Consider the following 17886-nt stretch of genomic DNA (forward strand, 5'->3'; position numbering starts at 1 on the left):
GGGTGATGTGAGGGTAGTGTCGGTGTTTGGGGTTTTTCATGTGTGCTGCAAGTATGCGGCCTTTACAATTAGTCATAATGTCGAGAGTGGGGACCAGGGAGAAAACCAAAGAAACAGTCTTCCTGTTTCACACACAGAGATGAAGGTAACTTATGTGACATTTATCTGTCTATTTTCCTGTGCTCTCATTTTTGGTCTATGTTTCCACCTTTTGTGTTCCTAATTTATGCTGAAGTCATGAAACAGTATGATTTCAAAAATATTGCTGCCACCAGTTTCCCACATCAGCTTTCTGTCACCCACACTCTGTGAACTTAAGAGAGCTTCCTCTATATGTCAGTTTTCACTCATTGAAAACTCACTGGGTCAGAATCAGTTAGGCCTCATTGGTTCAGGATCATTTTTCCTAAGGAACGTTTTCCCAGGAGCATAGGGTTTTTATTTTTGAATGCTTGGGCAATGCAGGGCAAACATGCTGAGTGATTCTGCTATCTCGGCCATCATGCCAAGCTTTGCCTGGCTGCCAGTGGAGTCATCTGACCTTATAAAGCCTCCAAACTACAAAAGCTTAAATATTAGTTTATATATGGGATGATCCTTAATAGGCTCTGAAGTGAAAGCAGTGTGCTGCCTGAGGAAATATCTTGACCTGTGAGCCAGGGGTCCCCAGCCAGGTCTGTACCTAATAGATCATCTGACCTTGGGCTTGTGTCTTTTTCCTCATCTGTAAAATGAGTTAGTTAGAGGAGACAATCTCTAAGATCCCTTCCAGTCAAGACTGAGTTTTCTCTTTGGGCATCTCATTGGGAGAAAGTACAGCAGATTCCCAGACAGGAAGGCAGGAAAGCATGTTTGAGAATTGGCAAGAGGAAGAGTTTTGCCGAACTGTAGGCTTCCCTGGAGGCAGTGTTAATGAAAGGGCTGCATTAGAGCTTCACTGTAGAGGTCCTGAATCCCACTATAAGGAATGTTACTTTGCTCAGTAGTCAGAGAGAGCCACTGAAGGCTTTTGAATAAGGGAGTAGTAATCTCGCAGCTGAGCTGAGCAAAGGTATACATGGAGAGGGTGCCTTTTATGGAGTGCCAGCAGGCTCACCAGTGGGCAAATGCTGAAAGGTTCCTGGGTAAGGAATTTGCCATCCGAATTTAAAAAAAAGAAAAAGTTGGAATTGGAGATGGACATTTGAGAATCTTCCCAAGTGAGATTGGAACCATGAGAATAAATAAGGTCTTCTACAGAGAACTAAGAAAGGAAGATCTGATGGCTTAGGAAGAGACCTTAAGGGCACCTGGAGTAGGAAGAGGCAGCAGGGAAAGTATTGTCAAGAAGCTGTGGGGACATTCAAGAAAGCCACTTCATAGAGACTCTGAGGAGAGTCATTCCCAAAGCGAGCAACTGTTCGAAGTGCTACAGAGGTTGAGGCCTGAGAAAAGGGGGTTGGGGCTGGCCATGAGGACATGAGGACCTCACGGGCCACTTCAGTGTATGGTGGGGGCAGGAACTTGATTACAGGAAGCCAAAAGAGGAGTGGTGGCAGAGTAGAGTGTGTGGCTGTAGAAGAAACCGGAGCAGTAACACGAAGGAGAACGTGACAGGAGATGGCAGTATCAAGTGAAGACTGACAATGTACACTCATCTTCTAAGGTCAGGGAGAAGAAGCCTTGGAGAATGAAAGGCTGCAGATGCTGGGGCCGAATGACGCAGGCTCCCAAAAGGAAGGGGCAAGCATAGGGAGGGCTAATCTTAGAAAGGAAGAGCATCACGAAGGGTCATAGAGTTGGAGGCTGAGGTGAGAATTTCAGTACGTCATGTCTGTTGGCCTTTATTTTTGTAGTTAATGTCTGTGGTTGGGTTATGTGACATGAAACTAAACACAGAGACTGAGAAGCTTTCAAGATCTTGAAAAGGGGGCTTAGTGTAGCATTTGTAGGTTTGACACCTCAGAGCTCCACAACCTTCGTTCATCCTTTAAGATAAGCAGGATACGATGTCATAACTTAGGAGCAATATTTGCTCGTCCTCTGGACAGAAGGTCTGACTCCAGTTCTGTAGCTCTTACCAGGGCTTCTCTCAAAGAGCTTATCATATCTCCATGTGTGTCCTCATTTTCTCACAGTTGAGTTGAATTATTTCCAGTTAAAAGGATAGCGTGATTCCTAAGAGCCAACAGACGGGTTATTTTTCAAGTCTCGACTTGTCTGTTTACGGACCTAACCCTGTCCTTTTCTGCTTGTAATTTTTTCTTACAAGTTATGTATAGTAATCTCAAGCATCTTAATTATCAGGGCAATAATTGGGAGGTTTCTCTGTTTTCTGGTTCAAGTCAGTGCCAGTTTCATTGCTATTAGCTAAGTAATAAGTTCTCTTAAAAGAGAAAATGTCCATAGTGCAGCCTATTTTAACTGTTAAATCACCAGGATACTAAGTAATAGGCCAAATTCAATGGTAGATCTCAGATTCTTTAGAAATAGCTTTCGACAATATGATCATCCTCACCACGAGTCCTTTTTCTCATTTCTGTTACTAAGTGTGAGTTTGATAGGATACAATATTAGTGAGGAATCTTTTGGTAGAAAGTAACAGATCCCTTCTCTAAATAGTTTAGCTTTAAACTTAAAAAGAAAAGAAAAGAATATATTGGATATTGGGCCATGTAACTAAGGACACACAAAGCTGGATCCAGGGGCTCAGACGGTCAGGATTCTCCAACTTTTGATGCTGTTTTTCTCTATGTTTGTCTCCATCACTGTGGGCCTCAAAACTGCATCTTTAGTACTTGGAATCCCAAAGAAAAAGAACTCTCTTCCGTCCACCTTCCATATCCCAAACTCAGAGAAGCCTCTGGCATGTGCCCACCCCTGAGTCAGTCACTGTGGCCTGAGGAATGAAGGACTATGGCCAGCTTAGTGCACATGTTCACCTGGGATGAGGGTGATGAGGCATCTTAAGTGGTGTCCCCCAACGAGAACACTGAAGGAGAGGGGGGAAGTGATCCTAAGTTAGCAAAACCCGCAGGAATCTACTCTAAATATCATCCATCGCACAAAACCTAAACAGTGAAAACAAAGATAGAGCTTTTCCAGTCCACAGTTATTTTTAGAAGCCTCAAAGTTTATTATTTGTTGTTGCTAATGTTAGTCATGACCTTCCCTGGACTGACATCTGGATGAAAGCAATGACGCCTCCCCCCAGGGTTTGACCTAGCGGAGGACTTGAAAATGACTTCAGGAGGAACGCCCGGAACTTCCAGTGTTCAATTAAAGTCATCTGTTCCTCTAGGGTCTACACATTAATTTGAACGGGTTCCAATAAAACGGGTTTGGTTCAGCAATCACCTGGTTTCAGTCATACCACAAAGCAAACCATGAGAAAAAGAGTTTGAGCATTTCAGTCCCAGCTGAAAGGAGGAAGTACAGATAGGTAAAAAGGGTGATGCTGAGAGATCGAGAGAGGGAGGGTGGATGCATAACTGCATATTGATGGTCACATCCTGTCACAGCCAGGTCCCTCCCTTTACGCACAGAGACGGGCCATCTCGCCCGACCTGCCCTCCCTTCCCAGCGCACACAGGCCTCGCTGGTTCTCATGCTCCCTCGTTACTACAGAACTGACTTGGGAGGCCTGTTTCATAAAATGGCATTTTTCCTCTCTTCTCATCGCCACACCTACGGGCTACGTCTCAGTGCAAATTTCTCTGGTAACACAAACAGTGAGAATGTTTAGATTTAGACGGTTGTCTGATTAAAGTGATATTTTGCCAACTGTTTATAAACCACAGCGATGTGAGAGTGACTGGACTCCCCACTCCCTGATTTATAGCCAGTCTGCTCAGCACATCGAAAATCCCCTCAATCTGTAGATCTTTATAGAAACTGTGGTTGAAAATAGATCGAGTATCAGAATTCCAGTGTAGCTCAGAGAATATATAAATCATGATTGTTCCTTCGCTTCATGATGTATATAACAAAAACGTTTGCAGTTTCCAAGTGGCAATTAGATACCAGAACAATGCCACAGCTGATAAAACCATCAGCCCTTGGTTTTCAAAACATGTAGAAAATTCAGTGAAAGGGCTTGTTCTAGGATTTCTGGTAGCAGGAATGCCTCCATGCTACTAGTATTCACTATTCAGTGTTTTGTCAGTGTTTATGTTGTAAGAGTAGATCTTTTCCTTGAAGTCTTCCTTCTGGACCAGTGAGGTGTAAGGGGTTTTTTTGTTTGTTTGGTTGGTTTTTGTTTTTGTTTTTTTGGTCTTCCCAACAGGCATTAATATTATAATTTTATAAATGAAAAAACAGAGGCCCAGAGGGGTTAAAGGTCTTGCTGAAGTCACACAGCAAGTAAAGGGTGGTCCAGGGGCTCCCGCTCTATCCAGTGCCCGTTCCAACGCTGGAGCTGTGTCTCTGGCCCAGGCAGCTCATCCTCTGGGTGATTCCATAATTTGCCCTCTCTTCCTGTCATCCTTTCACTGCTACCCTCAGGGAAAGCAGACCTGCCTTTTCGTTCCTTTATGCAGTCAGGTTGCAGCAAAGGATAAAAGGAAGCAAGGGTGCCTTTCTTGCTCATCATCGAGCTTCCTGACATCCTCTGCCCCCTCTCGTTCCCTGGGCCAGTTAGGGCACGGTGAGGGGCCTCCCCGCATCCTCGCTGGCAGGGCAGGCTGTGCTGGCTATGGATTTAGGGCTTGTTGTGGGGGAAGATTCAAGAAGCTGTACAAACGTGGGAGACTAAGGTCTCCCACGTGCTTTCAATCTCATCTTTGTTTACTAGCTGAGAAATGGTGTGGTGATAAATTTGCTTTTATATTTAAAAACAAACAAATAAACAAACAACCTTAGACTATTTGTGAAGACTATTTCAGTGCAATTCTAATGATGCTCAGAAACTGGATGAGGGAAGATGGAACTAGAAATTTCATTCTGAAACTTCTTAAAAGAAGCGATAGTGGGATTAGTTTGTATTTTGATAAACTTTTTCTTCAATCTAGTCGTTGCCCAGTCTGTCCCATCTCAGCCCCCACTGCCTTTATTCCCGAGGATCCGGGCCCTTGATGATGATATGTTTTGTGTTCTCTCACTTCGATCAGCTTGCCTGGGCCCAACAACAGGGACTCCAGAACCCGAAGGTGCTGACAAAGATGACCTGCTGTTGTTGAGTGAGATCTTCAACGCTTCCTCCCTGGAGGAGGGTGAGTTCAGCAAAGAGTGGGCTGCTGTGTTTGGAGACGATCAGCTGAAGGAGCCCACACCCACTGTGGCCCCGGGAGAGCCAGACCCTAAGCCCCAGACAGGCTCACGGTTCCTTCCGTCACAGCTTTTAGACCAAAATATGAAAGACTTACAGGCCTCGCTACAAGGTATGTACTATGGGGATTGAAATGAGGTTTTTCTGTCTGTTCATTTTCTTAAAATCAGAGGCCAATTTCTTCCTCTTTTTTTTTTTTTTGTCTTTTTTGTTTGTTTGTTTTCTGATTTTTATTTTATATCTAGCATCTTTTTTTTTCCTTTTGTATTTTTTTTTTTTCTTTTTTGTTTGTTTGTTTTCTGATTTTTATTTTATATCTAGCATCTTTTTTTTTCCTTTTGTAATTTTCTTTAGTTTTCAGCTATAATTCTGTTTAGCCGAAATCTTAAGAGCCACATTCCAACTTTAAGATGCGGTGCGGGGTTTAAAATCTATTCCTTCTCCTAATTTTCTCCCCTATGTTAACATTTTCTGTTAGTGAAAGGCGAGAGGGGTGGTTCCCAATATTATTGTCTTGCTTTGATTTTAGACCTTTCCGTGGCGTGCAGGGGAGGGTCAGGTTACCCTCACAGCCACAGCCCTGCTGGGTCGCCCACCCCTGCCTGGCCACCGCCTTCGCTGAGTTCTCCTATATGCTCTCACAAGGCAAGGCTCTCCACATCCCTGTAGATGTGAGCTCTTTTCAAGTGCCAGCTGACATTACCCTGGGTTTCTTAACTCTTTTCACACTAAGTTTTATCTAGCTCTTGCTTGCTCTCCATCCTGGCCCACTCCAGCCCTGAGTGGGCCCGCAGCTCAGCTGTTCCTCTCCTGCTTGAAACACCTGGTTTAACCATCCCGTGCATCCCCGGCCATAGCAGAAATAGTTTCCATACTGATCTAAAGTGGTCTGCAATATTGGTAAGGGGTCAAGGCTCACCAGCAGCCCACATTTTAAGATATTCTCAAATGGTTTGGGTTTTTACCATGGATTTAGGCTACCTCTTTAATAAACAACTTGTTTATCTGGCACTTAAAGTTGAGAACAAACGGCAGAGCTGGAATGATTAAGTAATTACGGGCTATTATGAAAACCTTAGGTCGTTGGAGATGAGATCATGAACATAGCAAGAGCTGGTGGGCAAGACACAAAAGTCTTCTCTCTTTTTAATGAAATACACGATTCCTTTTATCTTCCTTTGCGAGGCCTATTTTGTAGCCATCTTGTTTATTTTCAGAAATGGAGTTAGAGATAAGAGAGATAAATGAAATCCAAAAATACTTTTCTGCTCTGCGTTTCACCATCTCTTTCACGGGAGCTCCAGATAAGCAATACTAGCAGTGACTTGCATCTCACCCCCACCTACCTGTGGTGGAGGTGCTAACAAGCTGTGGGAGAGTTGGAAGGCCAGAGCGGGCACCCACAACTCAGATCTCGAGGCTGCCAGAGACTCTCCAGCTGTACTGCGGGATGAATCCTACTCGGGCCCCCAGCTTTAGAAACTCCAGGGCCCCTGATGCCAACAGGGCATGATGATGGCAGTACTCCCACTTAGCCAGAGAGCGGCTGTGTGTCACTCACTTGTGAGTGTCCCATGCAAACAACAGACAAGTCAGAGCTCCACGCCCTTTTCCTGAGCGGGCAGAGTGAGAAGAGCTCAGGGCCCACGGGGGCCCTTGGCAGGGTCCCCAGAACTATGCCCAAGAGCTATGACAAGAACATTAGGCCAGGGCCTTGCACTTCGGCCTTGCCCCAAGTCCAAGGGGAAGGCACAGAACCACACTTGGGGCTGATAGGGAGAAAGAAGTACGCGCTCTACTGTGGAAAGAGAGAAAGGTCCTCCAAATGATGCCATTTGTTTCTGCCTTGAGGCTGCCACCCTAGAAGCACTTTGTCAAGTTTCTCATTCATTCAACAACTATTGATTGGGTCCTAATGAGGGCCAGGCCCTGGGGATTCTTCTGAGAACAAAAAAGACAAGGCTTTTTCTGCCTTCATGGAACTCACATTCTAATGAAGAGAAGACAATGAACGTAATAAAGAAGCAGCCACATAGTGGGTCAGAAACTGATTGACATTATTGAGAAAAGAAAAAGTAGAGCCAGGGGATAAGGAGTGTTGGGGGGCTGCAGGTCAGCCTGTAGAACTAAACAAGTTCCTTATTGAGAAGATGAGATCTCAGCCAGGACTTGCAGAAGGTGAGAGAACCAGCTATGTGCAGATCTGGCAGAGGGAACCCCCGTGCCAGTGCCAAAGGGAAGGACGTGCCTGGCTTGGACGAGGGTCTGCAGGAAGAGCCCTGTGGTTGGAGCCGACGGAGCAAGGGGGAGAGGTGCTCAGAGAGGAGACAGAAGCTGGACCACACAGGGCCTCATGACTTGAGAGCCATCGCAGCATCCTGGGCCAAGGATGGACATGATCTGAGTTACCACCTGAAAGGATCGTCCTCTGCTAGGATTCTATATCAAGATCAATGTTGAAGGAGTTATTTTGTAACCTCTGAGTTATCCTGTTTCCTTTGCATGCCAACAGCTACAAATTGAATATCTATAGAGCTCAAAATGACAGAAAGAAAGTGGAACTGAAGGGTTTGAAAGAGGAAATCCCTTCAGCTTCCTGAACTGAATCACACCTAGCAACTCCCAGCAAGGGCTCCCGCAGTCCACCCCTGATGCTGCTGCCTGGTTTAGGGAACCTTCAGAACATGTGGTACAAATAAAAAACAGGCTCCCTGCTTCAATGATTGATCCTGTAATGCACTTATAACCACATTCTGTGCTTTTGTCAGGACTCATCGGCCCCGCAAAATGGAGGAAAAGATGATGTTAGCTCTAGATTTTTTTCCCACTGCATCCATGGTCTAAAAAAATCCATCTATATACATGAGTTCCAAAAGCATTTAAATAACTATTAAACTTTTAACACCTCATATTGAAACTGCTTCCCCTGATTATCCAGATCATCTCAAAAAATTAAACCACTGAAATAAATAAGTAGCCAAACTAAATGTGGAATAGAAAGGCTTATTGGCATATTGGCCCAGTGAAACAAAGAAACAGTAGGGCATGCAGAGCTGGGTTTTGTTCTGCAAACCCCTTCCCTTCACTCCTTCTGGAACAATTATTCAGGCCCCTCAAATTCTCTGGGCCTTTGCCTTCTCGTCTGTAAAATGAAATATTAATATGACTCACTAAATAATGTATGAGGAGACACCCAAGTCACCCAAAGGTGTTCATTCCACCTTTCCACAAGTAGGTTTTATCTTTTATCCCTGGGTTAACCCCCATTTCAGAGATGCTGAGCTCTAAAATTGTGTGATTCTGTGAATTTGCCGTTAGTAGCTAGCAAACCAACAATTACCGGCACTCCATATGGCACACATTTTGAGCCAAGCACTGTCCCGTGTGCTTTTTATGCCTGTTAACTTAATCCTCACAACACCCTTCCCAGGCAGGTACTGTCATCATCTCCATTTTATAGCCCAGGAAACTGAGGAAACAGAGGTATAGAGTGTCTAAGTAATATGCCCGAAATCATATATCTTGTAGGAGGCAGGCCAGGTTTTGAACCTGAGCCTTGTGACTCAGGAATCTGCCTTGGACCATATGTTCTGTTGCCTCTCAGTACCTTGTCTCTGACGGCAGACGTGATTCCCCAGCAAGTTCCTTCAGGCCTCTCCCTGGATGTTCCCGAAGGAGCAGGAATGGCGGAGGAAGAGTGTGGGTGTGGGAGACAGGGTCCCTGTCAACCACAAGAGTGGGGGATGTTCCAGAGTAGAATATTTGAAGTTGAGATTGTCTACGAAATCTTCGCCTTGTGCTAGCAGACACCCGCATGTCACTCGTGTGCACTCAAACTCAGTCTCGCCATTGGCCTAGCTCTCCGTGAGGTCCAGGTGGATCTGTGTCCTCAGGGTCAGAGTATCAAGAAGACCGAGGTGGAAGGCTCCAGGCCGCCACCATAGCAACTCACCTCTCTCCCACATGCTTCCCCTCCCGCTCCTTCTGCCTCCTGCACCCATTCAGCATCCTCCCTCCTCGTCCCGCCATTCTCCTCTGCCTCCCTCCCTCTCTTCTTTGGCTCCTCTCCTCATTCTGCTCCCTAGTACTCTGGGGGAATAGAAAGGAAAGAGAATTTAGTGAGAGAAACTTTATATCTCTTTATATCTTCCTTTGCCTACCACCCTACCTCCCAACCCCATTTCAAGCTCTAGAAGAACAAAACAAAGCAACTTATATTTAGGATCAAGTTGTGCTGACAATTTAAAGAAGTTAATTTTAGCGAGGATTTCTAAGTTTCTGAAGTTACTAGCATGATGGGGCTGGGGTTTCCTGTGTCATACAGTGATGAGAAAATCGTACCCTCGCGAGGCCTCTTTCAGTAGGAAGAGAGTCAGCGGAGAGGCGGCCTGAGGTGGAGACGAGGCCAGGCTGATAGGCCTCGTTTGACATTCCTCTCTGTTCTCCACCAACATCCAAAATGTAATTTAGAAGTAGACACTGATACTGAAGAGATTACCATCTGCTCACAATAAATGCACCAGGACACCTTTGAATTTAGAATTCTGCAAACCGAAGTCAGAATCTTGTTCCAGATTCTCACAAACGCACAGCCCTCTGCTGCTTCCAGATACCCTTCGGTTTTACCTGGTTCCAAGGTACCGTTGCCGTCCGGGTGGGTTTCCGTTTAAGCGTAATGAAAGGTCAGGCTTTGGTTTATCTCGTATTCACTTTTCCTCTACCAGAGTTCGCCTCTTGCTGGTCCTGGCTTTGCCCAGCCAGCTCTAAGTAACTGATAATTCTGGGACTCCAGTGCAATAATGTAAAGGAAAAAAAAGACCGTGGAGATGTATTTAAAGGTAGTTTGAAGGTAGAGCAGACCCTCTCGAGTAAGACAGTGAAATTGTTACATCGAAGAAGCAGAACTTTCTAGGCCTACTGAGAAGCAGCCACAGGTCTTGGCTATCTGTAGGACGTAAGTGACTCCATCAGTCTGTACAAGGAGGCTTGATAGCCATCTTCTCCACCCTTATTTTGTAGATAAGGAAATCAAGGAATCCCAAATTGTTGCAGTTTATCCGCCATTCACATAGAGTCTGAACTCCTCAGCTTGACTCACAAGATCTGGCTCTGGTCTCATCGGTGCCCAGATCTCCCATACATGAACTTGACGTGACTCCGGTTCTGCCGGAGAACCATATGTTACGTCAGGACCCCTGGACCCCTGCTGTACTGAATTTCAGTGAGCCCAGCTCTCCCACCACTGGGACTGGACACATGCTCTCTCGTCCTCCCAGAGCATGCTGCCCACCTACACACCCATGATGCTTGCTTAAAGGATGGCTAACTTCCCACCCTTCAGATTCTCCGCTTGAATAGCTTCAGTGTCGTTTCATCTGGGGAGCCTTCTTTGACTCCCCTCTTTGCCCCAGCGGTCAGTGTTACGTGTTTCTGCCCTCCATTCCCCAAACACCCTGTCCTTAATCATTCCTCTTATCTCACCACATTGCAAAATTGATTTAATTTCCTGTCTCTTGCTTTAGGTCATCATGGGAAGGGCCCATGTCTGCGTTGCTAACCATCCTATTTCCAGAACATAGCTCAGTGCCCGAAATATGGTAGATGTTAAAAAGAGACTGGATAGATGGACGCATGATGGCCAGAATGGAGGGACAGAGCAAGTGGCATTGAATCACTAGGTTAAAAGAACACTATCCTAAGATGTGAACCTGAGGCCGATAGTCTCAGGGGTTGGTCCTGATGGCTGCGGAGCTATATAAAAGTCTAGATTCGATAGCTTAGATTAATGAAGGGCCTGCTCTCTATCTTCTGTACTTTCTGCTTTCACCTATTACAAGGTCCCATTTTATCTATGCAACACCTAATGAGTCAAGAATTTTTATCTACCTTTTGCAGGTAGGGTAACTGGGGCTTAGAGTAGGGAAGTGCGGACAGCAGCCTGGCCCTTGTCCATCATGGCTGTGGTGCTGCCACTTTCCCCTTAACTGCCAACCTCACCCCAGAGCTCCCCGGGCTGCGATCATCAACCCAGACCGGGCTGGCTCTTCTGGTTAGTGAAATTATATTCACAGTAAAGTGCTACTCTGCATGGTGTTATTTTGGCTTCACTTGCTGCTCTCGCCGGCCGGTGTTATTTCTGGCTGATTTATATTTTCCCTTATGTAAGTAAAGGGGGCAAGATTGCTCCAATAAAATTTTATGTGTGTTTCCTGCAAATGGGCAGCACAGTTGACATATCAAAGGAACTGAAAGCTCGGAGAGTCATTTTGTTCACAGGGTTCTCCGCACTCCCCTGCCCCCACCATTCACCTCCCCTCCCCTGACACAACTGATCTGAGATGGGGCGAAGTCTCTCTAGCAACACCTTCATGTTAAAAGCGCCTCAGCCAACTCATACCAAGTAGAGAACAGTTGATGGCAATCACAGGAATATTAGCACCACTAAGTTCTCTTCAAATAGAATTTTTCCTGACAGAAGCTGAGACATTTGAAATCTAGCCTGGCATTCATCCATAATTACCTTCATTGCACCCTTCCCCTAAATAATTCCCAGTGGGATATGAGTGAGGGTGAAATTGCAGTTGAGCTTAGTATCTGCTTTAATTTTTTTTTTTTTTTAAATATAGAACCGGTGTCATAGCCACACCATTTCCTCCCTTCATGCACGCAGAGTCGGATCGTCGGACTGAGAGAATGTGACTGGGCACAGTGGCTGTCGTTTTTGCTTCAAACCACGAGACGAGGGAATAGTGATACCCTGTGTCTTTGTGAAAATTCTAAGGCGGTGACCCCATCATCTTAGTTCTCAAAGAGGGGATGTCTTGAGGCTCATCCTCCTTCATGTCCTCTGCTGCAGAGAAGCCCCCAAATTCATAGATTCTAGGTGTGGCTTATGTGGTTCATGAGTGTTTAAGTGAGCCATATTCAAAAATCCATAATTACAAAAGAATCCAATTAGAAGACATTTATTGTCCTTATGAAGGAATCTGCCATTATAAACCTTTAAATGATAGGCTTGAAAATATGACTTGTATTTCTGGTAATTTTAAATTACAACTTGATATACAGACATTCGTGTATAACTTTTCAGGAACACGTGCGATGCATAAAGCGAAGGACACTCCGTTTGGACATGTAGGTTTTTTCTGCTTCCTTTAGAAATGTGTTTCATTTTATGCTCTGGAAAGTATACATTGCTCCGAACCTACCTCTTCTTTTCAGTGTTCTCTGTATCCATTTTGAAAAATAAACGTCGTGCATATTTTTGAAATGGGAAGAATTACCTTGTAGAGTTCCCACCGTATCAAATAGCATACAGAAATCAGGGAGGGGTTGACTTCCATACCTCTCACCTGGCTTTTCTTGGAGTTAGTTCAGGTTCTCTCTGGAAGTGGGGGCCTCCCTGAACTCAGACAGCTTGACAGGATTGATGAGCTTAAAGCTGCAGGACCTGGGGGTGGGATGCTAAGGCAGACCCCTGTGTTTCTTAGGAGGGCCTCTCTCTTTGTCCTGGCTTTGGCCTTGACCCTGATCCTGACAGAAATGGTGATCCTAGCAGCCTCTTTGGAGACCATCTATGGAAGTGCTTCCTAAACTTACACTTGCTTAGGGGAGTTGTTAGAACGGTTTCCTGGGCTCCACCCCCAGGGATTCTGATTCAGTAGTCAGGGTTGGCCCTGTGAACTTGCATTTCTAACCAGCTCACAGGCGATGCCCATGCTGTTGGTGCAGGAACCATACTTGAGAACCTCTGCTCTAAGAGATTGAGGCCAGGCTGCCGGGGTTGATGCAAAGGTTCCTGGGCTCTGCCGAGCACAGGTCGATCTTGACTATACTTGATGTTGGGAAGAAGATTATAGGGAGAAGAGCAAACTTCACCCAGTTAGATTCTACCTCTTTCAGCTTTATCTGGCACATGATCGAACCGCAGTTTTAACTTTCCGCATTTACCACTGTTTATTTTGTGATTTGGGCTTAGAAAGAAAATGCTCATGTCCAATTTTTTAGGAACTGGGGAGGTTATGTTACTCCTGGATTACACCAAATAGTGTTCATTTTTAAAAATGGCTTTGTTGAACTATAACTGACATGCCATAAAATTCACCCATTGTAAGAGAACAATTCAAGGGTTTCTGGTAAATTTTAATTGTGCAACCATCACCGCAGTTCCGTGTGAGAACATTTCTATCATCCTAGAAAGTTCTCTGAAAATCTGGTGTTTTTCATTGTTTATGAAGTATATTTACTACCTGTTCAAGTAACTTTCCAATAAATAACAATACTTTTTAAAACTTACTATATGTTTTCATTGTTCTAGAGACAATAAGTAGGTCAGAGGCTATTTCATTTGTCATTCGTTAGTTTTCATAGAGAAGTGTGTATGCCACTTGCCTAAAATAAAGTACTTCAGCTAATGAGTATTATAGCATCTACTAGGCCAAGCATTGCTTTCTCACCTCTTAAAATAACGCTTCATCAGTGTACTTTTCATGATTTAAAAGAGTTCTTCAATAGTTTATCCTAATCAATATCCACCCTGTGCCAGGCAGTGCAGCAAAGGATGTAAAGATGAATTGTCCTTGCCTTCAAGGGGCTCACAATTCTAGGAGATGAGACAAAATGCAAACTAATAAATGCAGTAAGATTCTATTATGAGTCTCAGAATGGCCACTTAAACGAACAGCATTATATCCTATCAGTTTTGTGACATTCTGAGTGGCTTTCTTGCCCCAGAAATTTGTTTCACTGCTCCAACCGAACTCTACCATGCAGACATTTTGCCTCATGAGGGCCTTATCAGAAACAAGAATTTTTCTATAGAAAACACTGTGACCAGAGCATCCCAGTAAAAGGATATCGTTTTCACTTGATGGACCCAACAGTGATGCATCATTCAGTGGTCTATGTTCCACAGTGAGAATCAACAACGGACTTAGTCTACAAGCACCTAGGAATTTTGGAGCACATTGAAGTAACAATTCCTTGCCTCACTGAGAAGACAGGACTTACAAAGAATTAAAGCAGATGTGCAAAAAAGCATATGGTTAAGTTCTAGGACTGCTGAATGCCTTTTGCTCATTATGAGCAGGCAGAGCACAGAGGTCATTACAGAATGTTGGGATATGTAAGCTAAATGCCATTGTGAAGGAATGGCATCAAGGTGGTGGGAGGCTTTCTTTCCCCTTATGTATTTGGACTGGACTCTATTTACTTAACTTTATTAACGAAACTTCCCAGTTTAAATTAACTGTATAGAAAATAAAGGAATTGGATCATGTCGGAAGCAGAGAAGACTTGGAGTTTGCTAGTTTTAGTGCTGCATTTAATGGTGTTCACTTTTCTAAGCTTTTCCCATTTATGACAGAAAACAAGACACTTGGTTTCCTTGGAATGCTATTGATAATCTTTGGTGTGACCATGAAATGATGCTACTTGAGAAGAAAAATGGGCATAACGCTAAAGGCAAAGATGCTTTAACCTCAGCATTTTCTCATTTGCTTTTCAAAATCCAATCATTTCTCTAGTTCTCCATACTTTTGAGTTGGGCGTGATTATACACATCTACTCTCCCCTAAAGCTGTTCCCAATATGAGGAACTGGAGAAGAAAGGTCTTGTCTCTTTCTTTGGAGGCCACCTTGTCTGTGCCCATCAACTGGGGGGCAGTGGGACTGCTCTTCCCTAGATCTAACGACCTCTGGTTTTGAACATTAGGCTGGTCAGAGAGAAATGTCAATCCTCCTCCTACTCCATGGCCAGCACCAAAGGCGAGCAGTCCAAATGACAGCGGCCCTGCAGTGAAAGGTAATACGGTGTTTTGTCCCTCTGAAATGACACTCGCCTTCCTTTCCGCTGGCCTAACACAAATTTTTCTGTCTTTCTTTACATTTGAGCACCTGCTACCAGGGTAGAGAGTTTTACATGATCCTAGGAATTATATTCTGACTTTTTTTCTGGCCTAATGTCCTAATTCATAATTCCCTTTATCAAATCTAATGAGGAAGAAGCAAATATCTGTCTCCAAGTGACTGGGTACTCCCCAAGATTGGGTGGAAATGGCAAGGTAGGAAAGGCCACTGAGGTTTGTTATCTTAAGCTGAAAATGCCATTGCCACCACCAGAGAAGGCATTTGATTAGAGCTCCTCAGAAAGAGACAGGTTTCTTAGTCGCCACAGAGGCCTTTCAGGCTCCTGAGATCTGTTCTGTTTTGAGACAAGCCCCTGAGGAGGACGTCTGTTCAACCGAAGATCTTGTCTAATTTGTAGCGCTCTCTCTCTTCCTTTGGTCATCACCCATGTTCCCTGGGTTGACCAAAGGAAGTTAAAAGAAATGGCTCTTCTATTATCATCAAAAAGCATGATATTCTTTTAGGTGTTGTGCAAATAGGTGCACCTGGTTTTCCCTCAAAGAATGGAGGCCTGGGGAATGTGAGCGTCGCCCTAAAGTACAGGCCTGCGAATTTGCATTTCTTCCCAGCTCACGGGTGATGCCCCTGCTGTTGGTGTGGGCACCACACTTTGGGCACCATTCTGGGAGGAACCAGGGCCATGCCCCCTCTCTGAGGGCCTTCTAAGACCTTTGCAGAGGTTAGGAGGAAGGGGAAGTGAGTGCGTAATCTATTTTCACTAAAGATATCTTTATGATAGCTTGATATTTTCTATCAAGAATAGACTAATCCTCCTAAATCAGTCTTGTCCCATGTAACTTCCTTGTTTGACCTCCTACATGACTAATGAAGATTACTCCCTTTTTTTTAGTTGTCCTCCTCCCCACTCCAGCCAAACTATATTGAGATCTCTCAAGTCTCAGTTTATCACATCAAAATAAACCAAGTATTTAAGGGCTAACTGCACATGGAATTCAATTAATGTTGCACAGTAATAACTTACGTATTACCAACTAGCCTTGCTTACCGTCGTTTTCTCTCTAAAATATAGTAGGTGTGTTGATTTATCTCATTATAAAGTAATATATCTACAAGAGAGTTTGCAAATAAAGACACAGGAAGCAGAAGTATAACATGACTGGCACAGCGCCTTAACACTTAGGTGTCATTTTTATGAAAAGATCAAAGGCCCCGCTTATGTTGGCATAATCCCATCAGAATTCTCCCATCACTCTGATATAACCAGTTTTTACCCTACCAATGTTTTTTGAGACTCCTTTTAGCCAGATGGCAAGCACATTCCTAGCTGCTCTTAGCTAGAAGGATAACCTGTCAAAGAGACATTTTCTTTGTGCTTTTGATACTCCCACCTGTTGGAGAAGGAAAAAAAAAAAGCGAAGCGTGGGTCATCCAAGCCAATGAACTTAGATTCTCATATGGAATGATTTATATAAAGAAGAGCCCCCAACTTATTTAGAAATCACTTGCATCAGGTACTCTTTTGAAAATGTTCTCCTCATCTGGAAAATAATTTGGCTCTATAATTGTGGTATTCAGGAAGTTAGGGCAGGTGGTTCCATAAAAGAGCATCTGAAGGCAGAACTCCAATGAGGCTGAAGGGGTCTGGGGACAATTTAGAGCCCAGTGGGGAAAGGGGAGGCATGTCAAAGGCCCCCTTCTCCTGCCTGACTGGAGAAGGTTGAAGAAGGCAGTGACCCGGAGGGAAGAGGAGCAGCTAGGCCTAAGTGCCAACGCCCTCTGGGCCTGTAGCTTTGAAGCCTCAAAGTGACCACCATATTATTTCTCTTGACCTAGGGGATTTGAAAAGATTCCTCCAGCAGACACTGGAAGGCACCTTGCCAGCCATGCAGTCTGATTTCTGAAATAACTTTGATATCTCCTGCTTGTGGGGAAGGGGCAGGGTCTGAGGTTTTAGGCAACTCTGTGGGCTGTGGCCCCCTGCCAGGGTAGGGGTGCAAGTGGAGTTTAACACAGGAGCTCAGTCTTCCCTGAGCTTTAGGCCGTGGTTTGGAAAAGATACTCAGCCAACCAACAGGGAGACATGGAATTCCCTAACTAGTTTTAGAGACAGAGTGTAATGGGATTTGTCTGAGCATCCTCTCCTTTCAAGATAAGCCTGGACCCACCTGCAGGTAGCGTGGCAGAGGTGGGTGTTTGGAAGATGGATATACTGATGTTTCTTCTTCTCTCCCCAGAGCCTGCCAAGGCTGCCTCGGACCTGACTGCCTGGTTCAGCCTCTTTGCTGACCTTGACCCTTTATCAAATCCTGATGCTGTTGGGAAAACCGATAAAGAACATGAATTGCTCAATGCATGAGTCTGCAGCCTCAGGGCGGGAGCCCACGTGCCATTCCTCAGCCACACAGGCTCACAGACGTATGACGTTATCAGTATGCCGTTTTAATATTTACGTGCCATTTTAATAAATCAAAAGGGTCAAAGGCCCTGTTTATATTGGTATAATTATTTACTCTCATTTGGTATAAAGGGTTTTAGTGTATTCTCTACATGGACCTGACAATACAGGATTGTCTAGGAGCTGTGTCCAGTGTGGCCACGTTCCTGCCAGCCTCCACATCATGGCTGCTGATGTGTCACTGGGCAACTGTGAGATCCATGTTCAGACCATAAGCCTACTTAGCGTTAGGTTTGAATAACGCGTCCTACAGCCTCGAAGGCAGCGGGAGGCTGGCAGAGCTTAGATGCCTCCTCTTACACTCCCGTAGAGTGGGGCT

At 44.7% G+C, this 17886-nt stretch overlaps 1 protein-coding gene across 3 annotated transcripts in view; it reads left to right on the forward strand.

Moving 5' to 3' along the window:
- Positions 1-17829, forward strand: part of ICA1 (islet cell autoantigen 1) — a 118865-nt gene extending 101036 nt beyond the window's left edge. For 2 of the 3 annotated variants that reach the window (XM_011363121.2, XM_023532963.1), the window contains exons 12-14: positions 5088-5357; positions 14958-15047; positions 17347-17829. In XM_011363121.2, the coding sequence (XP_011361423.1) occupies positions 5088-5357; positions 14958-15047; positions 17347-17468 (482 nt within the window). In that variant the 3' untranslated portion in view covers positions 17469-17829. The remainder of the gene's footprint in view (positions 1-5087; positions 5358-14957; positions 15048-17346) is intronic. The other variant, XM_023532965.1, reaches the window with a different exon arrangement.
- Positions 17830-17886: the final 57 nt, after the last annotated feature.

Source organism: Pteropus vampyrus, unplaced genomic scaffold (assembly GCF_000151845.1).
Source record: "Pteropus vampyrus isolate Shadow unplaced genomic scaffold, Pvam_2.0 Scaffold4, whole genome shotgun sequence".
Taxonomy (NCBI): domain Eukaryota; kingdom Metazoa; phylum Chordata; class Mammalia; order Chiroptera; family Pteropodidae; genus Pteropus; species Pteropus vampyrus.